The following is a 27,179-nucleotide window of genomic DNA, read 5'->3' as shown; positions in this document are numbered from 1 at the left end:
TATCTGTCCCTCTATTCATCCATCAATACATCTCTTTTTCTTGTACACTTCAAAGTAAATTGAAGATGTCTGTACACTTTCCCTGGGGAATTTTCTAAAACCCTTAAGTTCCCAAGCCTCAGCCCAGAGATGTACAGATCTGCTAATTCAGGAATTTTTCCAAACAACTCCCCAGCTTCACTCTGGTAACCATGCTGATGGAGCCCTTATTAGCTGAAACATTACCAGTCTCATGGCAAAGGGAAAAGACCTGGCACACCATGTGCTGGGTGTAAAAACCTGCTTAAAACCAGTACACATCCGCCTCTGCCCACATTTCATTGACCAAAGCAAGTCCCCTGGAACCCTTAACTTCAAGAAGTTTGGGGCAGGCTGGGCATGGTGGCTCTCACCTGTAATCCCAGCACTTTGAAGGCTGAGGTGGGCGGATCACCTGAGTCAGGAGTTCAAGACCAGCCTGGCCAACATGGCAAAACCCCGTCTCTACTGAAAATACAGAAAATAGCCAGGCGTGGTGGTGGGTGCCTGTAATCCCAGCTACTCCGGAGGCTGAGGCAGGAGAATCGCTTGAACCCTGGTGGCAGAGGTTGGAGTGAGCCAAGATCGCGCCATTGCACTCCAGCTTGGGCGACAGAGCAAGACTCCATCTCAAAAAGAAAAGGAAAAAGAAAGAAAAGAAAGAAAGTGGGGAAGAGTCACCCTTCCACAGGCACAGGGAGAAGCACTATGGAAGGAAAGCTGGAATATTTAAGGAAGTAATACAATCTAACACAGGAAGCCACTCATTTAATTCAGCCTCTTCTCTTTACAAACAGAGAAGCCAGCACCCAGAGAGGCAAAGTGACTCTCCCAGAATCACTCGGCTAGTTCAAAGGAGGAGTGGTCAAGAACAAAGGTCCCCTAATTGACTTTCTTGTTATGTACAGGGTTGCCTTTGTTGATATACTATACACAGGCACTGATAAATAAGGCACGGTTTCTACCATCAAGACATTCCCAGTCCCATTTAAAGTTTTTCCATATAACCTTCAGCTGACCCTGGCATATTTCCACATATTCACCAAATAACCTGAAGCAGTCAGTGCATTTCAGAACTAATAAAGATGTTGTCTTTGAGGATAAAGATCTATTTATCTCAATTGTTTTCGGTCCAAGAGTGTCAGTTCCCAGCAACAGCCTGCTGAAGCTCGGCACAGTGATGCAGTTCTTCCCAGATGGAGAAGGTTTCAAGTGACTCATAGGCCCAGACTGGTTGAGGATCATTCCTAGGGCACAGTCAGTTCATGATCTGATGGCATAATAGTTTTTCTCAGAAAAGAGTCATTCGTTCACAAAAACCTCAACCCAACATAAGGACCTATTTTCATTTAGGGAGAAAGAAATATTTCAACAGTCAGAAATATGATAGATTTCTAAAATATGGAGATTAGAAATAAGATAGTTTGATTTGCAAAAGATATTTGATCCTCTCACTAGCTGTAACTGGGAAGACTATGCGCCTTTAAAGGTGTTAAAACAGTACCAGGATATAAAACTGCTTTGTCCAACCTTTGTAAGCTCATGGAATTTTAGTGGGAATAAGTTAGAAAGAGTTAGAAAGACTTTTAAACATCACCAACAGTAGCTGCCACATTTTGCAGATAATAATTATGATGCTTATTATGCGTTTCACTTTGCCAGCTACCGATCCAAGAGATTCACATGCATTATTTTGCCCTCACAACCAACAGGCATTGTGACCACCCCCATTTTCTAACTGAAGAGGTTGAAGCTCAAAGCAGGTATGTGACTTGATCAAAGTCATCTAACCAGATGGAGAATGGTCTGAGGTGTGAACCTGGAACTCAAGCCCTTGGGTCCCGTGATCCTCTTATGTGAAAGGAGCAGAGTTGTCACTTTCGTAGGGCCATAGGCTCCTGGACACTGGCTGTCATTAACAATTGTCTGTGACACTGGGCCAGGTTCTGTGGGGATGCCAGCCTAAGTGAAGTGGTTTCTGCCCTCCGCAAGCTTCGGCCTGGCAAAGAAAGGAAGAAAACGTGAGCAAACTGTGTGTGCTAGAAGCCAGAGAAAGAGAGAATTTTTAGATGTTGGTCGTTGGTGTTACAGAGTCAAAGGTATCAAAGACTAGAAGCAAGCCAACAAGTAATATGACAAATATGCAATCGCTGTTGAACTGTAAAAGAGCAATTTCAGAGTGTGATGAGATAGGAGATAGTTTCCAAGAGGATAGGGAGTCAATAAATGAAGAGGAAATGGAAACAGGCAGTTTTCCGCTGCTAACACAAAAAAAAAGAATATAAAGATAACTCAGAGGACACACGCAATGGTAGAAATATTTTCATTTGGACTGGGGAAGAATCAAACATGATGTTATACAGAAGAAAAGATGCCAACCAAGAGAAATATATTTCATATGGACAAAAAAGAGAGCATCAGGTTTTTGGAGCAGGCAGAAGAGGATCCATTTATCATTAAATTTTTTAGTCTTTCAGCTGCTATTATGAAGTGTCTATTATATTTCAGGCACTGTATTTGGGCACCATGGCGAGCAAAGCAGACCCAGATTCCACACTCAGATATCATAGAACCTAATAAGGAAGACAAAATGTTAAGTAAATAATATATATCCATATAAACTAGATACATGTATCCATACATACATATGCTTTGTCTATCTATTAATATGTTTTATATGTATATAATTTCTCTGCTTTGGCTCCTATAAAATATAATGTATATATTTATATTATATATATTTGTATTTTGTATATATTCAAATTTATATTTTACAGGAGCCAAAGCAGAGAAATCATATGTATAGTACCATAATAGCTATTAAAATAGTACCACAATATAAAAAAAAGCTGTGTCCAACCTTTGTAAGATTATGGAATTTTACTAGGAAGAAGCTAAAAGGATTTCTAACCATCACCAATAGGAACTGCTTCATTTTACAGATAATAATTCTGATCCTTATTGTGTGGACTGGGGAAAACTGAGCATGATATTATACAGAAAAGAAGCTGCCAACCAAGAGAAATAAATTTCATATGGACAAAAAAAGAGGGTATGAAGTCATCTGTAATATATGTATATATTTTACAGGAGCCAAGGCAGATAAATGAGCCTTAAGCTAAATGGCATGAAGTTTTCCAAACAGGAGAAAGAAGGATAGAGGGCAAAGGACGAAGACATCAATGTTCTGAAAATGCTGAGGAAATGAGACAGTCTTCATCTTATTGAGTAAGAGGGTTAAACATGTGAAGAAGAGAGAAATGAGGATGTGTTTGAAGGACAGTGGGAAGTATTAGCATCCACTCATGGACGTCCAATTAATGTCCAGCTTGATACCAGGAAAAAAGAAGGATATTTGCCAAGAAGCACTAAAAACTATTATGAAGTTAGATAGCATGACTCATTTGGTTCAGTTTTCGGACTTTCTCAAGGGAACTCTTAGCAGCCCAGAGTAGATGCAAATAAAGCCTATGGTGGGCTGGGCAGGGAGAGCAGGCTGATGGTGACACAGCAGGTTCCATAGAACTGAAGTGGGGCAAAGGATTCAAAGTTGCTAGAAAGAGCCTGGCATCTAGCTAGCTAGGGAGGTAAGTGGAGCCCAAAGGGAATGGGCCAACCCAGTATGGTCATAACGATGGCAAGGAACAAGTTGAGAAGAAGTGAGGTCAAGGGAAAAGCGAAAGGGAGAGAAAGATGTTATCAGAGTGGGAGAATACATCCAAATAACGAACGCTGAGGTTCAGCCAGAGCCGCGGGGGGCTGAAATTGGGTTAGTGAGGAAGGTCATTGGTACTGAGGAGGCTTAAAGATCTCTCAGACTGGGCTGGAATAGGAATTGAAGCCTGGAAAGCTTTGCTGATAGCAATTAAACCCAGAGAATACTGTTCTCTCTGCTTTGAAACTTAGAGAAAATAAACATTGAGTTTTCTAAACTAGATACGTGTATCTTCACATACACTGTCACATATATACACGTGTGTGTGACACAGAGAGAGAGAGATCGTGCACACACGGATATATCTTAAGTACCTGCAAGTGGTCTGGAAGTCTGGAAGTAATGGCTAGTCCCCAGATTCATTACTGACTTTGGATTATGTTTAATTTAAACCTTGATGTGCCAGACAGTGTAACTCAGAAAGAGCTATGGAGGTGTATAACCCCCCTTCATTGTAAATAGCTTTTACCAAGCACCAATATTTTAACAGAGAGATGTTAACAGGAAAATTTTCATTGACATTTGGGAGAACAGGGGACAAATTTCATAGACTATTCAAATGTAGACTTGACAAAGCTTGGCAACTAGTCGGGTATGGGAGATGAGGAGGTAGAGCCTCAAGTGGAATGAGGCAGAAAGTTGGTGATTATTTCCCCCCCATTTTACAGATGAAGAAACTAAGATTCAGAGAAATTAAAAGATTGCTCTGTAACCACGTGACTAGTAAGTGGCAGAACCAGTGTTGATTGTCAGATCACCCGTCCTGTGCCCTTCATAATACTTCATACTCCTCCACTTCCACCCCTGTGCAGAGGCAGAGCCCTTTCATGCTCCAGCTTCCATTACTGAAGACACCAGGCTCAGCCTTATGCCATCTTTCCCACACTTCCCTTGTGCTGGCAAAGGTGATTAATTACCCTTCCCCTTCCTATGGAGTCCCAGCCAGTGCTTCTGTGATGGTGTTTACAGGCCCCACTCATAGAACCTATCACACTGCTGTGATGATGGTTCACCTGCCCGTCCTCCCCACTAGACTGTGACCTCTCTGATGGAAAAGACCCAGTTCTGGGTCTTTTCATTTCTAATGCTTAGCAGTGTGAAACCCACACTAGCTGTCCAACAGATGTTTCTTTAAAAGGAGCTGTATCAATTAAGCTTCATGCTTAATTCCAGGTAACATCCTGGAGTTAGTAAGATGCAATAAAATGTCAACAAAGGTCATTTTAGGCTGGGCCCGGTGGCTCATGCCTGTAATCCCAGCACTTTGGGGGGCCAAGGTGGGTGGATCACTTGAGGTCAGGAGTTCGAGACCAACCTGGTCAACAAGGTGAAACCCTGCCTCTACTAAAAATACAAAAATTAGCCAGTAGTGGTGGCACTCGCCTGTAGTCCCAGCTACTCAGGAGGCTGAGGCAGGAGAATTGCTTGAACCTGGGAGGCGGAGGCTGGTCCTTATCTTAAGGAGCCTAGCTAATGAATCCAGGCGCTATCTCACAAGAGAGGATTGCTCCTGTCAATACAAAGCAAACTGGAAGAGGTGACCCACGTGGGCATGCTGAGGTGATGCAGGTGGTTTCAGTTCTACCTCTCAAAGAACATCAGGTACCGAAGAGAAGGCAGACTTAGACTCCCTAGGCTGGCAATTCCCATGCAGTCGTCTCCCCTCCCTTCCTTCTATGGCAATGCTGTCGAGACCTGTAGGGACATGACTTACTGAGATGGGAAGTGGACGCTCACAGTACCTGCACTTTTCACAATATAGCACCTTTGGCCTCACAGGGAACGCTTTTTACATTTTCCACCTTTTTGTGAGGTATTTACAGACATCTTCAAAATAGAATCTCATATTCCACACCTCTTTGTGAATCACATCATGTGGTATGGTGTATGGGCTTGTTCAGGGGTCCCAGCCTTGGGTAATGATACACTAAAAATTAGTGAGATGATAGTAAATGTGACAGCTCCTGCCTCTCATCAGTCATCTTGCCACCAGAGGACACAGCCCACTCATTCTGAGATGTGGTTCCTCAAAATATCTTTTGCTGTGTAACAAATTATCCTGGAGGGATATCAAGGCCCCATTGTTTTTTATTTAAAAGTCATCAGTTAAGACCTCAAAGATATGTCAGTGGCAGTATATGAAAATTTATGTTTCTACCAGCAATTTTTGTGCTTTCACTGCAGTGATAAAATCACTTTGTTCTTCAGTTTGGAGCCAAGGGAAGAATCAAGCTATTGTGTAGATTACTTAAAATTCCACAGTGCCTGCGCCATTTGGCCAAAGAATGCTAAAAATTTGCAGCTGTTGCTCCCACGAAAGTTTCTAACTGGGGCAGCGGCTGCTGTTCAACACACAGCTGTTGTTAATTTGAGCTGAAGATTTTTAATTGCCTTTGTGTCGACATTTATTAAATAACATTTTAGAGGAACAAAAACTGTAATAGTCATATTAGCAGGATGCTGAAGGAAGAAAATAATTGGAACATGGCATTTTTGCCTTGTAAGCCAAGTCTGAAAATACCTTTTCCACATGGAGGGCTCCCAGCCATCCCAGGAAAAGCATTTCCAGGTAAATCCAGCCGCAGAAACCATGATGGCCTTTGCAGGAGCTCAGCCACTTCACCCCTTAGTCATTTACCTGGAAGCACTTCTTCTCCGGAGTGGCCTCCTTGTTCCCACACTCTCCATTCCCATTATACCGAGAGACAGGAGGCATAGTGCTTACAGTAAACATAGCATTAGCTGGCAGTTGGCTGCTTCTTTAAGTGGTCTGCATTATTTTGGGGAGCCTCTATGATTGCTGTTTTCCTGTTACATCCGGCCTATCCCTGACAATACTATAAGGGGTCTGACTTCCTCCCCATTTGGCTTAGAGCAGCTGTATAGATGAGCAGAAGATAGAAAACTCAGATCTTTCCTGGATTTTCTGGCAAAGCAAAGAAGGGGAAACGAGGGGCCGTTCTATTAAAAAGGATCAACAACTAATGTCCCTTAAGAGGGAAGTTGCAAACTGCACAAAGAAAGGAGCTTTAAGTATGAAAAAAGGCAAACCAGGAAAATTGCAAAATGAGTTGTAAATCCTCATTACCATACTAAAATTTCAATTGTCAGGCATTTATGGCGAACTTACGATGTGCAAGGTGCTGTGTAATGTGCTCAGGGCACCCAGAGAAGCCTGCAGGGCCGGCGACCAGTGAGGGAGCTGCAGCCCAAGAGTGAGGCAGGCAGGGATTACACGGCGCTGTTTACAGCATTGGCTCCAACAGAGTTGAGGATGAGAGGTCTGGCTCCTGCCAGAAGGGGGAAGCATGTGATCTGGGCCTAAGGGCTGAGGAAGACCTTGATCATTAGAAAAAAGGATGAATGTGGCCAGGCACAGTGGCTCAGGCCTGTAATCCCAGAAATTTGACAGGCTGAGGTGAGAGGATCGCTTGAGGCCTGGAGTTCAAGACCAGCCTGGGCAACATAGCAAGAGACTCTGTTTCTACAAAAAATTTAAAAATTAGCTGGGTGTGGTGGTGTGTACTTGTAGTCCCAGCTACTCAAGAGGCTAAGGCAAGAAGATTGCTTCAGCCCAGGAGTTTTGAGTTCAAGGATGCAGTGAGCTGTGATTGTGCCACTGCACTCCAGCCTGGGGACAGAGCAAGACCCTATTTCAAAGAAAAAAAAAAGAAAGAAAGAAAGACAAGATGAATGAGTAAAGAAAATGTGCTGGAATATAGAATATTATTCAGCCATAAAAGACAGAAATGCTGCCATTGGTGACAACATATTGGAAGACATTAATGCTAAGTGAAATAAGCCAGGCACAGAAAGACAAATACTGCATGATCTCACATGTACGTGGAATCTTAAAAAGTCAAATTCATAGAAGCAGATAGTAAGAATGGTGGTTGCCAGGGGCTGGGGAAGTGAGGAGAAGTGGTTCTGGAGACCTCATGTATAGCATGATGGCTACAGTTAACAACACTGTATTATATACTTGAAATTAGCTAAGAGAATAGATGTGAAATGTCTTTAGCACAAAAAAAAAAAGGTTAACTATATGAGATGCAGGTTTATTAACTTGATTGTGGTAATCATTTCACAATATATATGTATATCGAATCGTCACATTGTACACCTTAAATTTATAGTTTTATCAATGATACCTCAATAAAGCTGGGGGAGAAAACAAAGAGAAGAGAAGGAAGGAAGGGCCTTTCAAGCTGAGGACCAAGAAGAACAAAAGCATGGTATCCTGGAAAAGTCTGTATGGGCATAGGAGGCCACTGAATGCTATGGAGGTGGGAGTGCCCTACTTTCCAGACACATGGAAAGCATTGAAAGAACTGTGTTAGTCCAAGAACTGTGTTAGTTGGACATGACAGTGCTGGAGGAGGGTAAGAAATGGGGGAGAGGGATCCGGCGCAGTGGCTCATGCCTGTAATCCCAGTACTTTAGGAGGCTGAGGCGGGTGGATCACTTGAGGCCAGGAGTTCGAGACCAGCCTGGCCAATGTGGTGAAACCCTGTCTGTATCAAAAAATACAAAAATTTGCCAGGCATGGTGGCATGCACCTGTAATCCCAGCTAATTGGGAGGCTGAGGCAGGAGAATCACTTGAACCTGGGGGGTGGAGGTTGCAGTGAGGTGACATTGCACCACTGCACTCCAGCCTGGGTGATAGAGCAAGACTCCATCTCAAACAAAAAAAAAAAAAAAAAGGAAGAAGAAATGGGGGGAAAGATGCTGGAGAGGTAAAGTAGGACTAGATTCTGGAGAGCTGGGATGCTGCTGTAGGGAATTTGAATTTTACTCTGGGGGCATAGGAGGCCAATGAGTACTATGGAGGTGGGAGTGCCCTGCTTTCCAGGCACATCATCCTGCTAGCAAATCTTTGGGGCTCCAAAGCCCCTCCCATTCTGACATGCGGAGATGGAGTTATCTCCATATGCCAGGCAGACAGGATGAGGACCTGAAGTGTGGCAAGGTCAATGTGGCCACAGTGGGGAGGAGAGAAGGGAACACCTCTGAGAGTCAGAGCTCAGGCCTCAAGTCCTAGGCTTGCTACTCACTAGCAGTGCAGCTTACCCAATGGAGTTAACTTCTCTGTGCCTCTGCTTCCTCATCTGTAAAATGGGAATAATAACAGTGCATGCCTCTTAAGTTTATTTTATATAACCTCATACGTAATACCTAAAATGTTTAGAATAGTGGCTGGTACAATGAGCACTTGACAAAGGTTAGCTATTATTATTATTTTCAGATGTAAAATCCTGTGACTTAACTGATTGAACTTAGAGGGCAAGGGAAAGAGTCAAAGACATACTATTCATGAAAGGGACATGGTAGATACTCAGAATTGATCATAGCTAGGGAAAAAATAAGAAAGAAAACATATTGAGGGACATTCTACAAAATAACTATTCATAATCATCAAATGTGTCAAGGAACCCACAGAAACTGTTCCATACTGAAGGAGAGCAGAAGGACATGACAACTAAAGGCAATGTGTGATCCTGAACTTGACCCATTGACTTCAGAGGACATTATGGAGTCAATTGGGACAATTCAATTGAAATTTGGAGGGGTCCAAGGATATCATTATGAAGGAGGAGGTGCTTGTTTCCTTGTTTGTGGGAAATGACACTAAAAGGTTCTGGAGTAAAGAGGCATCCAATTAGCAACTTATTCCCGAATGTTTCTGAAAGTTCTTTGTTCTCACAACTCTTTTGTAAGTTTGAGATTGCTGAAAATAAAAACACTTATTTTCTTAAATTAAAAGCTAGCATTTGTTGAGCATTCACTATCAGGAATTGTGGCCAGTGCTTTGCACATGAGCAGGTTCAGTTCTCCAAGGAAACTTCTCTGACTTTGCATCTCTACCAAAACGGAGCCAAGTGCCCCTCCTCTGTGCCCCCAGAGTAGGTTGCACTCCTCTTCACTAACTGCCCATGACCATGAGTTACAAGTGGTCTATGAAAAGTAACTGTTTGTTTTTCTGTAACACCTGCCCCCTTCTGCTTCATGGATAGTCTAAGCTCTTTAAAGGTAAGGGCTGTATCCCATTCTCCACTTGCATCCACCACTCTCAGCACAGCTCCTGGTATAGCAAATCCGAAGCTCCCAATACATGCTTGGTGACTGGAACACTGAGGCTTGCTCACCATGGTGACTACCATTAAAAATGAGGCACCAGACTTGGAATGCATGTCTGACACATGACTTCTTTTCAAGGTGGTCCTGGCTCTGGCAAAGGCACACAGTGTGAAAAGCTGGTGGAAAAATATGGATTTACACATCTCTCAACTGGCGAGCTCCTGCGTAAGGAACTGGCATCAGAATCTGAAAGAAGCAAATTGATCAGAGACATTATGGAACGTGGAGACCTGGTGCCCTCAGTAAGCAACATGGCCTGCCCGACACTACTGCCCTTCCTGTCTGGGGAGATCTTTGGGGTTTTTGTAAGGAATCTGAGCTGCTGGAACTAAGAAACCCAAAGAAACAATAGCTGTATTTTATTTCCCTCCTTTGCAGCAATCCACATGCAGGCAGGTCTACAGCAGACAGCCCTTCTGCCCAACCAGGTCGAGCTGGCCCAGGCTCCTTCCATCTTGTTTGTCTACCAGACCCCGAATGTTGGCCTAATTTCACATTTTCCCCCCAAATTGATCCCACTTTAGAATTGGAGAAGTTTCAAAATAGAAGTGAGTGTGGTGCAGCAGAGCCCAGAATTAGAAACCCCCAGAAAATATAAAATAATGCTTTGGTCTAGTCCTGGGAGGTATGATGGCATTATCTTGAAATTTGCTATCTTCTTGTATAATTTAAGAATATCCCCTTTTCTGGCCGGGCGCGGTGGCTCAAGCCTGTAATCTCAGCACTTTGGGAAGCCGAGACGGGTGGATCACGAGGTCAGGAGATCGAGACCATCCTGGCTAACACGGTGAAACCCCGTCTCTACTAAAAAATACAAAAAACTAGCCGGGCGAGGTGGCAGGCGCCTGTAGTCCCAGCTACTCGGGAGGCTGAGGCAGGAGAATGGTGTAAACCCGGGAGGCGGAGCTTGCAGTGAGCTGAGATCCGGCCACTGCACTCCAGCCTGGGCGACAGAGCGAGACTCCGTCTCAAAAAAAAAAAAACAAAAAACAAACAAACAAACAAAAAAAAGAATATCCCCTTTTCTATCTTTTTTCTTCTTAAGTCACCATCCATCTCTGAGAAGCTGGATGGTAGGGATATCAAGAAATATTCATCCCTGTCACACGGGGTCCCACGCTAGGCTCTGTAATGAGGGCTGTATGAGACAGTCTCTGTTAGCAATAGAGCTGTCTGGTTCCTCTCTAACCAGTTTCCCACCTGGAAGCCAGAAGGGTCCTCATGAAAGAAAAACAGACCATTACAATTACCACTTAGCTGGCTTCCTGGAGCCCACCCTTTTCCCTACAGTCTCCTCTTTCCACAGCAGCTGTTATCGGAAAGGGGTCCCGATCCAGACCCCAAGAGACCGTTCTTGGATCTTGTGCAAGAAAGAATTCAGGGCGAGTTGTAAAGTGAAAGGAAGTTTATTAAGAAAGTAGAGCCGAGCGCGGTGGCTCGCGCCTGTGATCCCAGCACTTTGGGAGGCTGAGGCGGGCGGATCACGAGGTCAGGAGATCGAGACCATCCTGGCTAACACAGTGAAACCCTGTCTCTACTAAAAATACAAAAAAATTAGCCGGGCATGGTGGCGGGCGTCTGTAGTCCCAGCTACTCAGGAGGCTGAGGCAGGAGAATGGCCTGAACCCAGGAGGCAGAGCTTGCAGTGAGCCGAGCTTGCGTCACTGCACTCCAGCCTGGGCGACAGAGCGAGACTCCGTCTCAAAAAAAAAAGAGGAAAGTAGAGGAATAAAAGAATGGCTACTGCATGGACAGAGCAGCCCCGAAGGCTGCTGATTACCCATTTTATAGATTATTTCTTGATGATATGCTAAACAAGGGGTGCATTATTCATGCCCCGTAAGCTTCCTGACATTGCTGTGGCATTTTGTAAACTGTCATGGCACTGGTGGAGGAGCTGTAGCACTGAGCGACGACAGAGGTCACTCTTGTTGCCATCTTGTTTTTGGTGGGTTTACCCCAGTTTCTCTACTGCACCTGTTTTTATCAGCAAGGTCTTTATGACCTGTATCTTGTGCTGACCTCCTATCTCATCCTGTGACTTAGAATGCTTAACCTGGCTGGGCGCGGTGGCTCATGCCTGTAATCCCAGCACTTTGGGAGGCCGAGGCAGGTGAATCACGAGGTCAGAAGTTCGAGACCAGCCTGGCCAACATGGTGAAAACCCCTCTCTACTAAAAATGCAAAAAATTAGCTGGGTGTGGTGGCGGGCACCTATAATCCCAGCTACTTGGAAGACTGAGGCAGGAGAATCGCTTGAACCTGGGAGGCGGAGGTTAGAGTGAACCAAGATCATGCCTCTGCACTCCAGCCCAGGCGACAATGTGAGACTCGGTCTAAAAAAAAAAAAAAAAAAAGAACACCTTAACCTTCTGGACATGCAGCCCAGTAGGTCTTAGCCTTATTTTATCCAGCCTTTATTCAAGATGGAGTTTCTCTGATTCAAACACCTGTGACACAGCCAGAATGATTTCTTTAAAGCATTTACCAAAGTGCGTTATTCCCTTCCTCAAAACCTTCCAATGGCTGCCCACTGCACTTAGGATGAAATCCACAGTCCTTCCTGCAGCTCTGGCCTCCAGCTCCCTCTCCAGTGTTATTTCCCACCACTCTCACCTTGCTCACTCCCACCCACCACTAGCCTCCTTGTTCCTCCCACACGTCAGACTGTTCCTGCCTCAGGGCCTTTGCATTTGCTCTGTCTGCAGCCTGATGCTCTCTCTTCATACAGTCACACAGTTTGCTCCTTTACTTCATCCAGATCTCCACTTCAGTGTTACACTTTATCGGATGCCTTCCCTGACCACCCTATAGAAAGTGACACCTCTAGCATTCTGTACCTCTTTGTCCTGCTTTGATTTTGTACATATCAGTTATCTGTAGCTGACTCTTCATTATATATTCATCAATATTGTCTGTCTTCTTCATTAGAATATAAACTTCATGAGGACTTCATTCATGATTATCTAGGGATAGATTCTGACCACACTCGCAATGGCCGCATTCCCCAAGCCCCTGCCAGAAGGCACACATCCCACAAGCAGGGAGTTCCTCCACTGGCAGCTGATTGCATTTTTCCTCTACCGATTTCCAGACTCTGGTGTATTTCTCCTACTTCATTTACCATAAGCACTTGTTAAATACAAATTTTCAACAAAGAAAGTGATCTTGCTTGAAAATGCTACTTTACATCTACCAAAAGTCTTTTAAGTAGATGTCAAATTTTATTAAATATTTACTGGAAAAAGGTTAACAGCAAAATACCTTTTTTTTTTTTTTTTTTTTGAGACATAGACTCGCTTATCACCCAGGCTGGAGTGCAGTGGCGCGATCTTGGCTCACTGCAGTTTCTGCCTCCCGAGTTCAAGCGATTCTCCTGCCTTCGCCTCCCGAGTTGCTGAGATTACAGGCGCCCACCACGGTGATGCCCGGCTACTTTTTGTATTTTTAGTAGAGATGGGGTTTTGCCATGGTGGTCAGGCTGGTTTTGAACTCCTGACCTCAGGTGATCTGACCACCTCGGCCTCTCAAAGTGCTAGAATTACAGGCATGAGCCACCGCACCCAGAGTAAAATACTTTTTATACCGTGTTTTTGTCTAGTTTTAAATTGCCATTATGCCTAATTCATGGAGTGATACCATATAAAATACAGCTACCTTATCTAATCTAAGATGCCAATATTTTAAGACAGATAACTGGTAAGAATATGCCAGTAAGAAAAAAATACTAACAATTAAACTATGATACAGAACTGATTATAAATACCTGCCAATTTCATAGATATTAAAATATAGGGTGGAGTGGAAGAGTGAAATGAAATATGGTCAATCGCTGTCTGCTGTTCACCTTATCTGAACCTTCCTCCCTCCCTCAGTGGATGACTGAAGGAGACTTGGGGTACTTCTAGTGTTCTGTGAAGGAGCTCAGGTCCTGACCACTCTCGCTTTGCTCCAGGGCATCGTTCTGGAGCTCCTGAAGGAGGCCATGGTGGCCAGCCTCGGGGACACCAGGGGCTTCCTGATTGACGGCTATCCTCGGGAGGTGAAGCAAGGGGAAGAGTTTGGACGCAGGGTGAGTGGTTGTTATGGGGATCCTTCCAGAAGAAAGATAGGGTACATCATTGAGGTTGGGGGATAATTCAAAGTCTATGTCTTTCCCAATTACATTAATGAAAACTTTCCATTACAAGGGGCAGAAACTTGACTCAAATTAGAAATTTTTAAAAAGGTGTAGATTTATTGACTTAAGTAACTAAAACACCCAGCAGTGGTTTTGATTTAGTTGACTCCAGATATCCAAATGTGTTCATCAATTGTCTGACTCTCTCTCTCTCTAATTCTCTTTCCTTTGTGTTGGCCTCATTTTCTTCCTGATCAAGGCTTACCTTCTACCATCTAAGTGGCCTCATAGAAAAGTGTTTCTGTTTCCCAGTGGGTCCAGCAAAAGACCCAGAGTTATGTTTCCTTATCCTGGATTTGGTCACAGTCCCATCATCACCGAGCCAATCACTGTGGTCAAGAGGGAAGGGGAGGGAATATGCTGGCTGGCCCAGCCTGGAGGACTAGGGAAGGATGGGAAGGGAGGAGGCGGCAAGGGCACCACACCAGAACCACACGGGGAAGGAAAATTACCCCCAGGAAAAGTAGGGCTGCCTTTACAAGAAGACGGGGGAATGGGTGCTGGACAGGCAGAATCAGAACTACACACCACCCTCCCACTATCCTCCCGCCATCCTGCCTCCCAGCCCACCCTCTCCTAGTGAGGGCCTCTTGAGATTCTATATGGTTTTAGAATGCTGTTTCTATTCCTGGAAAAAAAAAACAAAACCCCATTGGGATTTTGATAGGGATTACATTAAATTTGTAGATCATTTTGAGTAATATCGACATCTGAGCAATATTAAGCCTTTCATGGATTGTTTTAGATTTTGTTTATTCTGATCTTCTAGCCAACGTCTAGGCTGTGGATAAGTCCCTAGGGATACATTCTAAGTAACTGAAGAACAGGAATATTTTCCTTATACCACCTTAGAATCAAGGCCTGTGCAGGGCTGGGGGTTGGAGGGGATACAAAGAGAGGAAGGTGTGGTCCAACTGTTGAGAAGCTTCTTGTCTATGAGGACTGGCAGTTGTGTAAACATGACACTAAAATACAATTGCAGATGTGTAACAACTGCTGCAGGATCAACAGTGTTTACTGAGGTTCAGGCTTTTCCCACTTACCTTGCCCTTGAACTTAAGATTGGAAGAGCTCTGAGAGAGCCTCCAGGAAAGTCAGGACAGGTCCGGTGCGTTTTTGGAAGTGATGGAAATAAAAGTCTTTTCTTTTTTTTTTTTTTTTTTTAATTTTTTTGATACGGAGTCTCACTCTGTCGCCCAGGCTGGAGTCCGTGGTGCGATCTCAGCTCACTGCAAGCTCCGCCTCCTGGGTTCACGCTGTTCTCCTGCCTCAGCCTCCCGAGTAGCTGGGACTACAGGCGCCCGCCACCACACCCTGCTAATTTTTTGTATTTGTAGTAGAGACATGGTTTCACCGTGTTAGCCAGGATGGTCTCGATCTCTTGACCTTGTGATCCACCCTCCTTGGCCTCCCAAAGTGCTGGGATTACAGGCATGAACCACCGTGCCCGGCCAAGTCTTTTTTTTTTTTTTTTTTTTATTGCTCTGAGAGAATATTCTTGTGAAATCGTCAAATGATCAAGGAAAAGATGTAGAGTAAATAAATAAGGCTCTCTCTCTCTCAGTCAACAACAAAATTTAAACTATAATCCTTCTTCTTCTTTGGGGAATTTTAAAACTGAGTCTGAAGGCAAACCCCAGAACTTAGGCCTATGGGGTTCCACACCATTCTGAGCAATGACAGCCCTGGAGCTTCCCAAGGTGGAATAATTAAAGCATGTCACTTATGTACTCTGGAGTCAGAAAACCTAGGTTTTCACCTCTGTCATATATTATGGAGATAATAATACCTGTTAACGCCTATTTAAAAGGTTTTGTAAACATCAGATCATACAACATACATAAATGTCTTCTAAGCTATAAAAGTTTATAAAATAGTATCTAGTTTAGCATCACTCATTTGTTAATCACACCTCATACAAACTTCTAAAATTCCTGCTCCATCACCACTTCCTCCTTTGCTTTAAACCCAGTTGGGGTGAGCTCAGAGCTCTATGCAGCCCATTGGTCTGTCCTCTGGCCTTGGGGTAAGTATGAATTCAAATGATCCATGTGATCTTCCCTAAAGTAAAGCAAAATCCTTCCTCTCCCACTGTGGTCCCTGTTCAGACAGGTTTTAGAATGTGGCATAGAAGCCGCCTGACTAGAACTAAGGAACAAGAAAGTCATCAACATGGTGACTGGACACTTACACCCAATGCTAAAATTCATGATGCCTTTTCAAACAACACACAGGTGACCTATTTCATTACTGAGCCTACAACCCTTAAGTGAGATTTTAGACATCTACAAAGACAGTTTCTTACATACTGCTGGGAGGAACTTACAGAGACCAAAAGTGACACTGATTTGTCTCTGGACAGTAACTTTGGAAGATTCTAGTATCAATTAAGCAGGTGTGCAAGACAACACATGCAGCCCTCCAGAATGAGCACCTGCTTTAAACCTGACCAGATGGCCAGGCATGGTGGCTCATTCCTGTAATCCCAGCACTTTGGGAGGCCAAGGCAGGCAGATCACCTGAGGTCAGGAGTTCGAGACCAGCCAGACCAACATGGTGAAACCCCGTCTCTACTAAAAATACAAAATTAGCCGGGCATGGTGGCACATGCCTGTAATCCCAGCTACTCGGGAGGCTGAGGCAGGAGTATTGCTTGAACCCAGGAGGCAGAGGTTGCAGTGAGCCAAGATTGCACCACTGTACCTCAGCCTGGGTGACAGAGTGAAACTCCATCTCAAAAAATAATAATAATAATAAAACCTGACCAGATAAACAAAGATGCTATAAACACAGAATGAGCTACTGTTGACTCATTACTGCCCTGCAGGGCCCTTCATTTGTAGCTCCCCTCCAAATTATAGGCAAAAAATTCATTTGAAATTTGACAAAGACAAATGCAGACATCTGATTTTCCCTAGAGATTCAAAGTAGTCAGCTTGGTTGAAAGCATATATTTCCCATTTGTGCATCAGGCCTGCAACTACGTTTGAGGTCCATTCAAGCCTGGAGAGGTTTTAACCAACCCACAAAAATCTCACCAGCCTTTCTGTGTCACCGAGATTGATGTGTCCAATGCATTGGACCATCAGTTCCTTTAAAAATTCAGTTAGTTAGGCTGACACTTTTGCATACCTGTAGCTGAGTTGTCCGAGATGCAAGGTCCTTTGACGATTTCCTTGGCCACTGCATATGACCTTGCTAAAAGTCAAATGCAAACTAATGTCCACAGCTTAAGGGTAAGTCTATGTGTGGTTTCTCTGTTACCTTCCTATCTTCTATTCCCCAAGCTGGTTTTGTCCCTGTTGAATTACAACCTATGCCTTCAGTTTGCAGCATGATTTATTGGAGGAGGGGCTGTGTGTATGTACATGTATGTGTGCATGTATGCATGTAGATGTGTGTAACAGGGCAGAAGGAATATGAGAGAGGAGTCAGAGTTTCTGATCACCATCCTCATTCCCCACTCCCACTGAGAACCCCTGCTTATAGTGACTCTGGTGTGAACAGGCCTGTATTTGGAGCCTGGCTTTGTAACTCGTTGGCTGGTAAGCAAATCAGCTAACTTTGTAGACCTCCATCTCCTCTTCTACAAAATGTTGATTGGAAATATGTACCTCAGTGATTGTTGGGAAGATTGGATGGGATCCTTGACAAGTGCCTTTACACATTTATACATATGGTGTTCAATAAATCTTTACAGTTTTTTCAATAACGTGTATTTTTTCTGACTATAGAAATAAAAATATAATATGAAACCATACACACAAAAAAAAGAATAACTAACCATCCAGTGATAATACCTTTAATATTTGATGTATATTCTTGCCATCTTTGTTCTGCCCGTTTTTGCATAGTTAAAATCATACAGAACATAGGAATAATAATTATTTTTTGAGTACTTACAGTGTGCCAGGAACTGAACTCAATGCTTTACACATGCCATTTGATTAATTTTTAAAGTCCTACTTAATAGGTGTTAGTAACCCCATTTTATCAATTTTTTTTTCTTTTTTTTTTGAGATGGAGTCTTGCTCTCTTACCCAGGCTGGAGTGCAGCGGCGTGATCTCAGCTCACTGCAACCTCTGCCTCCCGGCCTCAAGCGATTTTCCTGCCTCAGCAGCTGGGATTATAGGCGCCCACCACCACGCTCAGCTAATTTTTGTATTTTTAGTAGAGATGGGATTTCATCATGTTGGTCAGGCTGGTCTTGAACTCCTGACCTCGTGATCTGCCCACTTTGGCCTCCCAAAGTGCTGGGACTACCGGTGTGAACCATTTTATAGATTCTTACCATCTTGAGAAGGGCTCTGTGCTTAGCCTGACTCCCTGGTGTGAAATCGAAATGCTTTCCAGTATTAAGCCAATCTCATACTCAACACCAGCCAAATTAACCACATATTAACAGAAGTCATATTAATGGAAGTCATATTAACAGAAGTCATATTAATAGAAGTAGAATGCATGGGTTTGCTCTTGGCTTTTCCCTCCCAAAAGACTCTTAGGTGAAATTCTGCCTTTAGCCAGCGTACATACGTAACTCTCGTGGAGGTGGGAATGATGGCTTCACAGTGATCCCTCGGCCTCACTACTCTCAACCATCTCAAGACACTTCATTGACAGAACCAGTGTTTGTGTTTATAAGTATATTCTAATCTTCAGAATGAGCTCTTAACACGTACACACACATGCACACATGCACAAAGTTTGAGTCTGGCCAAGGGAATGTCCAGTTGGTGTGTTCGAGTTGTTTAGAATTGTGGACAGCCCTGGAGGCCACATAGGATTTTCCACTTGAGATGTTCTGCTCTCTTCTTCTGATTCCTGGTTCGCTGCAGAACTTAGAGCTGCGTGGTGGTGTGGAGGGAGAAGGTATATATCAATTGAGTAGTATTACTATCGTTAGGGTTGTGTGTTCAGGAATGCTGGAATGACCCAGATATTCCTCCTCTAGTGAGGTTCCCCCAAGGGGACATACCTCAGGGTGACAGCAAATGAGAAGTAGGCACACCACTTTCTTTTCAGCCAGGGCCCTTTCCTGCCAGCGTAGGGAGACTCTGGTAGACATGCTGGAGCGTGTGACTTAGGCTAAAAGCCTGAGTGAGGCCACTGACTCTTTCTAGACCTAAATCTGACCAGTGGGATACTTTACAGGTCAAAAGATGACTATGTTGCCAAGCCCGCCTTAAATAACATTAGCTCCATTTATGTAGTGTTTGAAGTGGATCAGGGGTTTTACATGTACAAACTCATTTAACCCTCACAATAGTCCTGTGAGTCAAACACTATTATTATCCTCATTTTTAAATGAGGAAACTGAGGCACACACCAAGAATAAGATAGTTGTTATTCTCAACAAAGAGAGTTCGTGGATGGCATGGAGAGCTCCTGCCCACTGGTAAACACGGGCTAACACCCATTCTGACTTAATCAGAAGAAAACTAAGGTGGAGGTGGAGTCAGAGGGCAGGAGGGCAAACTTCTCCTCCCGCTCCGCTTGCTGGAATGACCAAAGCAAAACCATGATCACAGCCCATGATGCTGATGTCCTCGTGCTGGTGGGCTGCCCTCATGCCCTGAGGGATGCAAGGATGAGCGTGGTCCCATTAGATCCCAAGAGGCAGCAGAGGCGGCTTCTGAAAACTAAAATAAGTGAGTGGGCACCCCACTCCACTCGCTCCCTTTCCCATGGCCCTGCTCTCCTCTCCTAGTTCCATTTGGCCCACCCAGCTTCTTGCCCAAGCCTCATTCTGAAGGCACTGGCTCTCTCCATCAGGGTGAGGTCACCAGGCTTTGGGGTTACATGCATCTGCTTCAGGCCTGTCACTCACTAGTCCCTAGTGACCTTGGCAAGGTTAACCTCTGAGGGTCTCCATTTCCTCATCCTTAAAGTGGGGAATAATTGTACTTCCCAGCAAGGGTGCCAGAGGGCTTAAGGGATGGCTGTTTGTAAAGCCCTTAGCACAGTGAAGCTTAGCCAGCTGCTGAAATGTTGCTGATGGCGCCTCAGCAGCCCTTCCAAGGGCACTTGTTTTCTAACTAAGGTCCCCTGAAAATCAAAGGCCATGGAGAATCCAATAATACTGGTGGGAGAGCCCCAGGGTGCCAACGGGGTGATGTTGGGGGCAGGCCAATGCCCCGAAGTCTCTGATCCATTCAGCCACCTCTGCTCGCCTGCTGACTTGATGTTGAAGACTAACCACAGTCCGGTGATAACAGAGCAGAGCTGGGAGCCAGACAGCTACTCCAAGGGACTTTCTAATGATGCATAGCAAAGCATTTTGAAAAAGAAATTAAATGGTATCTCATTCAAACATTTCAAAAAATTGAGGTATTAAAAACAAATGGTTCAGGTCACTTCCAAATAGAATAACTGATCAATAGCTTTTTTATATAGGAAGAGAGTACTGATTCCAGGAGAGAGAGTGTAGGTCAAAACCCCTAGTTTTGGCACAGGAAAATGGCTTGGCAGAGTAGCTGATCAAACTATGATGTTGTGAAGCTTCCAAGACATGATACTGGTCCAGGGGCCACACTTTCCACATCAGTGTGGAAGAAAAAGCTACCTCTCTGCCCCGTGCTTATTTTGGTCTAACAGGTCATTTGTTGCCGTCTCCTTCTCAGTGACACATAATCTCTCTTTGTACCTGTGTCCCTGAATTATCTTTCCTGTCTCCACGAGTGGCCTGAAAATGACCCCACAATTGGAAAAATCGCCTGGCTGCCTCATGCAACCCTAACCCGAAGTTGTTTCAGAGAGAACATTAAGCCGCCTCCCAAGCTCGCCCTCTGCTGGTGAACAATGGTCATTTTTTTCTCTAAACCCTCACCCAGCCTTTCTTGCTGCACAAATGCTCTTCTTTTTTTTCCTTCCAATTAATACAGACAGAAGAGTCGCATGACCTATTCCAGAAGTTTATTGCACTGTTGTAGATTTTGGAGAGTGTTTCCACTCTGTTCCTTAAAGTACACCCCTCAGAGGAGGTAGATAAATGTTTGACCAACACTGTCTGGCAACTCATGATGTTGTGAGTTCTCCGTGTTGCCTAAACATCCTCTTCTTGACTGAACTTTGTTCTCATCCCACCCCACACACTTTCTACAGTGGTGGCAAGCCTTCATTTACTCACAGCTCGAATATGGCAAGGTCACGGGGAGTAATGGTTTCCTTTGATGCAGGGTTGGAGGAGGATGCAAAGTAAGCATGTTCCAGAGACAAAAGAACATTTAAGAGAAGGATATGGAGATGGGAGACTCATACCACAGATCATACCACCATCACTTATTCATTAAAACATTTCTTCATCACCTACTGTGTGCAAGACTTGGGACTAGGTGCGAAGAATTCTTAATCCCTGCACACGGGGAACCTAAGCCTCATAGAGGAAATAAACGTAATAGTGAATCATTAGTGTCTGCCGTATGCCAAGGAGCATACGTATATTACCTTATTTAATTTTATTTCATCCTCACAGCAATCCTATGATCATCCTCATTGTATGAATGAGAAAACTCAGATGCAGAGAAGTTGAGTCAGACTTCTAGTTAATGAGGAAGTCAGTTGAACAATATGTAAGCCTGGCCCAGTGGCATGTGTGTGTAGCCCCAGCTACTCCAGAGGCTGAGGCAAGAGGACTACTTGAGTCCAGGAGTTCAAGACTGTATAGTGCACTATAATTATGCCTGTGAATAGCCATTGCATTCCAGCCTGGGCATCCGAGCGAAACCCCATCTCTTACAAAATAAAATAAAATACAAACTTTAAACAACAATTTGTTATTATCTCTCATGGTTCTGGAGGTTATGGGGCTCAGCGGGCTGGTTCTCACTTGGAGTTCCTTATGCAATTGCACTCAGAAAGTGGCTGGGGCTGAGGTCCATGTCTGGAGCCAGGGCTGGGATGTCTAAAACAGTTGAGGGCTGGTGGGCATCTCCATCCACATGGCCTCTCCACATGGCTAACTTGGCCTTCCTCTCAGACTGGCAGTCTCAGGATAGTTGGACGTCTTAGGTGGCAGCGGACTCCCCGCTGCAGCGAGTGTTCCACAAAACCAGACAGAAACTGCAGAATTTCTTGTGACCTGGACTCTAAAATCATGGACATTGTTTCTGCTATAGTCTGTTGGTCAAAACAATTACAGGTCAGATTCAAGGTGTTTCTGTGTCTCAGTGGGAGAGTAGCTTACGAGTAAAGCGAGATAACAAATTGATGGAGCCCATACTGGAGACAAGTCATGACACCAGGGTTTGACCCTAAGCAGCCTGACTCCAGCCTCTGTGTGCTCAAGCATTATGCCCCACTCACCTGACACAGTACAGGCACAGCCACAGAATGCCACCTGTGGCTGTTATAAGATATCATGGTGGCTTCTAGGAGAAGTGATTAGCTCTGCCTCAGGTGGTCAGCAAAGGCTTCACATTAGAGGAAACACCCCCTCACACATACATACTCCTTTCTTCTCAGTGCAGAAGACAGACAGTGGCTGCAGTGGGTGGCACATGTGCCCCTGCATCACGTGAGGTGACGTAAAAGCTGAGGGCGAGAGGCAGCTCTGAGGCAGCGTGTGGAAGGGAACTGACCTAGAAGAGGGAGCTATGGAGTCCAGTCCCAGTTGCACCACAGTATAATGCTGGGACCTTGAGGGGAACCAGAAGGCCAAGAAAGGAAAAACCATGGCCCTGGGCCTTTCCAGAACATCAGCAGGGTGAGGTTTCTGACTGTGTTGTGCTCCACTCCCTTCTCCAGATTGGAGACCCTCACTTGGTGATCTGTATGGACTGCTCGGCGGACACCATGACCAACCGCCTACTCCAAAGGAGCCAGAGCAGCCTGCCTGCGGACGACACCACCAAGACCATCGCCAAGCGCCTGGAAGCCTACTACCGAGCGTCCATCCCTGTGATCGCCTACTACGAGACAAAAACACAGCTACACAAGGCAAGTCGCTTCACTTTCCCCTCTGAAATAAGCCGCTTACTTTTTTTTTTTTTTTTTTATGAAAAGAGAAAAAGCTGAGAACATTTTAGTTAAGGGATCTGGGAATTAGAACTCTGTGCAGCTGCAGCACTGGGGCCTAAAGGCCGAGCGCAGTGGCTCTTGCCTGTAATCCCAACACTGTGGGAGGTCAAGGCAGGTGTATTGCTTGAGCCCAGGAGTTCAAGACCAGCCTAAGCAACATAGCGAGACCCCCCGCCTCTGCAAAAAATCAGCTGGGTATGGTACACATGCCTGTCATCCTAGCTACTCAAGAGGCTGAGGTAGGAGGATTGCTTGAGCCCTAGAGGTGGAGGCTGTAGTGAGCTGAGATTGTGCCACTACACTCCAGCCTGGGCAATGGAGCAAGACCCTGTCTCAAAGAAAACAACAACAACAACAAGAATTTGGACCAAAATATGAATCCTTTACTCTTCACTTTTGTTTCAATCAAAATTAAATATCTGTCATCATATAGACCATAAAAAGGTGGTCATGTAATTTTCACAGATGACCTTATAGTTGCTGAAAACAACTCCTTTTTCCCAAAAAAAGAGAGAGAGGGAGAGAGGAAGGAAAGAAGGGAGGGAGGGAGGGAGGAAGGAAAGAAGGGAGGGAGGGAGGGAGGCAGGCATGAATGAGATGTAGGCTCTGCCACTGACTCTGGACTATGAGATTATTCACTAGAGCTAAGATTCAATCACTTTGAATTTCTATAATTTTACATCATTCACAATTGGCTCTTGGCTCCTTTGCCTCAATTTCTTGTGATAACCAACATTTTTAGAAGAGGCTGCATATGGGACCAGGAGAGTAGAACAATGAGTAAAACAATGAAGATAGTGTGAGGAAACGAGTGTATCTACCTACTGATCATGAGCTCTCTGCTGAGTCACCGTCAATTTCATGAATTTGGGAAAACTGCCCAGTTCTCATCCTTCCACTCATCCCATAACTATGTATCAGGCTCCCATAGTCCATCAATTGCACTAGTGGTTTGGATGCAAATAAATAAGATTCTCGAATCCTTGCAAAGCTTAGGGTTTCACTAGGAGAGAGAGACAAACATGTGATCACACAACAAGATCCAAGCAAGCACAGAGTGTGTGGCAAGGGCCCTTTCCTCCAGTGTAAGGGGAAAGGAAAGGATCCAGGAAGGTGGCCTGAGGAGGACTCGGCTGAGTCTCTGAAGTGGGGGTGCACGCCACACCAGAGAAGCCCCAAGTGGAGAAGGTCAGGAAAACCAAGTAACTCCACGAGGCTGTGACATAAAGTGCCGAGGAAAAGAGGGTTGAGAGATGGAGATGGAGAGGCAAGCAAGGACTAGATGAAGATGGATCATATGTGGGAGCAAATAATTGTCCTGTGAGTGATGGGAACTACCAAAGGGGCAGGAATAATCAGGATTTCAATCTAGAAAGCTCAATCCATCATCCTTATAGAGAATGGATGCAAGAAGGTAAGGCTAGGAGACCACTGAGAGGCTAGAACAGTATCCAGGAACAAATCCATAAGGATGACAGAGTGAGCTTTTGTCCAGGAACCAAATCCTGAGGACTCGAACCAGAGAAGAGAGTGTGGGATCTCTTGCTGTTCACAGGGTAGGAGACATCGTCAATAAATAACAAACTTGTCTCTGAGGAAGATACATTACTGATTCCTTCGGGGGAAACCATTGATAATTCTTATCTTCTAACTCTGTTAATGGTCCACTTTACGGAATCCTAAGAAACACTGGGTATAGAAGTCTGAAAGATGCCTCTCCATTTAACTCAGAGTGTCAAATATGTGGCATGAGAGCCATCATCCCCCCACTTCCGCATCCATGGCAGCCATTGCTAGTTTATCCCAGCACTGTTTCTCAGTAAACAGATGTGGCCTGAGAATGTTTGTCAACACAGCACTCCAGGCAGCTACTGCCTATTAATAGGACTTGATGTGCAACATGAGACTTATTTGTTGTGCTTTGTATTACCTCTGACTGCCACATTTTTAAAATAAAGACTTTGATCTTTAAAAACAGGGCCAGGTGCAGTGGCTCCCACCTGTTATTCCAGTGCTTTGGGAGGCCAAGACAGGAGGATTACTGGAGTCCAGGAGTTTCAAGATCAGCCTAGGCAACATTTCAAGACCATCTCTCCAAAAAATGCAAAAATTAGCTGGACGTGGTGGTATATCTCTGTGGTCTCAGCTACTTGGGAGACTGAAATGGGACGATCACTTGAGCCTGGGAGGTCAAGGCTGCAGTTTGCCATGATCGCACCACTGCACTCCAGCCTGGGCAACAGAGCAAGACTGTCTCTCAAACAAAAAAATAAAATAAAATAAAACAAACAAAAAGTGCATTATATAAGAGCAATGTCTTAAGAATTCAGGGCTGCAAAGGCCTTTCCAAAATTAGATTATCTAGTGATTTCCACCTTTTGAGCAGCCTGGAACATGCACAGAAGTTACCCAGGTAGAAAGATTTCTTCCATCTGGGCACGGTGGCTCACGCCTATAATCCCAGCAGTTTGGGAGGTCAAGGCAGGCTGATCACTTGAGGCCAGGAGTTCAAGACTAGCTTGGCCAATATGGTGAAACCCCATCTCTATTAAAAATACAAAAATTAGCCAGGCACGGTGGTGCATGCCTGTAATCCCAGCTACTTGGGAGGCTGAGGCAGGAGAATCACTTGAATCCAGGAGACGGAGGTTGCAGTGAACTGAGATGGTGCCACTGCACTCCAGCCTGGGTGACAGTGTGAGACTCCATCTAAAAAAAAAAAAAAAAATCCTGGTGTGGTGGCACTTGCCTGTAATCCCAGCTACTCAGGATGCTAAGGCAGAAGAATCACTTGAACCCAGGAGAAAGAGGCTGCAGTGAGCCAAAATCGCACCACTGCACGCCAGCCTGGGTGACAGAGAGAGTCCCTGTCTCAAAAAATAAAAAAAAAGAAAGAAAGAAAGAAAGCTATTTCTTCCACTATTAAGATTTGTAAAGGTGGGAAAATTCCTAATTCAGGATTTAACCACTTTTAGAATTGGAAAATCCCTCTTAGCTCTCTGTTGTATTATTCCAACCTGAATTCTACAAACTCACAAATGACTGCTCATGAGTACAGGGTTGAGTTCTCAGGCACATCTGATTTCTGGAATCTTCCTTAGAGCTTTCTAAGTTAATGGTGTCCAAAAGACCAGATTACAACACATTTAAAGATCTTCATTGGCTTTTATTCATGATTCTAGAACTGGGCAGACCTCAGGACCAGAAAAATGTTTGAAGAATTAGCCACATGGTCAAGCAATATTTATGTTTAGAAAACAGAAGCTAGGAACAGAGGTTAATTAGTTACAGCCTTACGTGAATCAGCTGGCCACCTACGACTGACTTAAGCTCAGCTGCTGTAACTACCAAAACTCAGCCATCTGTTACAGTGTGTACACCCAAGTTGTTTGTTTCCATTTAGCACGGATGACTCCACGTTGGTTGGTTTGGTCTGTTGGGCCCAGAACAGGAGCCTAGTCCAAACCAATGGCCTCCTACAAATTTTATTTAATGGTGGAAAAGAAGTTTGCAGCCCCCTTTGGCTCATCTCTTCAACTTCCCCTGCATTTTAGAGATGCTGGCAGCTGGGTACGTGGTGAGGTAACATTATGATCCACTGCACAAATATGTAAAACCTCTCCAGCCCAGACTGCAGAGCAACATGAGCTCCAGCCTTCAGGACTCCCAGAGAGCCTCAGGGAGGCTGCTTCATCCCACTGCCTCTGCCCAGGGCCATCCCCTACCCACACAGCTGCAAAGATGAACAGTCCCCCCTACACACCTAGCATAGAGACAGTGTGTGCTGGGCCCGGGAAGCAGAGATTTGTCTGCAGGTACCTGTGGGGTTTGCCAGCAGCTAGGACGACAGAGCGAGGACTGCAGGAGAAGCAGGGGAGGGGATAGGATTGTTTGCCGCTGGAGAGGGAGAAAGCCTCTGGCCCGTTCTTTGTCTGGCCTCTGGGTGTTTGCCCAGTCCTCTTGCATCAGCTTAATATCCCTTGGTTTCTAAGTAACAGCTTGTGGCCTGCTCCTGTGATGCTGCTTGAACTGTTTGCCCCTCCTCCCTGTTGTTTTACTGGATCCAAGACAGGGCTGCTCACCCAGGAGGACCTCTGGGTCACTTAAGGA

The 27,179-nt window shown here is 44.7% G+C and overlaps 1 protein-coding gene across 3 annotated transcripts in view; it reads left to right on the top strand.

The window, feature by feature from the left end:
• Nucleotides 1-27,179, top strand: part of AK5 (adenylate kinase 5) — a 307,026-nt gene that overhangs the window by 256,899 nt on the left and 22,948 nt on the right. For all 3 annotated transcript variants that reach the window (XM_017877400.1, XM_017877401.1, XM_017877402.1), the window contains exons 11-13: nt 9,952-10,115; nt 13,829-13,945; nt 22,797-22,988. In XM_017877400.1, coding sequence (XP_017732889.1) covers nt 9,952-10,115; nt 13,829-13,945; nt 22,797-22,988 — 473 coding nt within the window. The remainder of the gene's footprint in view (nt 1-9,951; nt 10,116-13,828; nt 13,946-22,796; nt 22,989-27,179) is intronic.

This window comes from Rhinopithecus bieti, unplaced genomic scaffold (genome assembly GCF_001698545.2).
Source record: "Rhinopithecus bieti isolate Rb0 unplaced genomic scaffold, ASM169854v2 scaffold_10654, whole genome shotgun sequence".
Lineage (NCBI taxonomy): Eukaryota > Metazoa > Chordata > Mammalia > Primates > Cercopithecidae > Rhinopithecus > Rhinopithecus bieti.
Note: the sequence above shows the minus strand (reverse complement) of the source record. Positions and strands in the feature narration are given on the sequence as shown.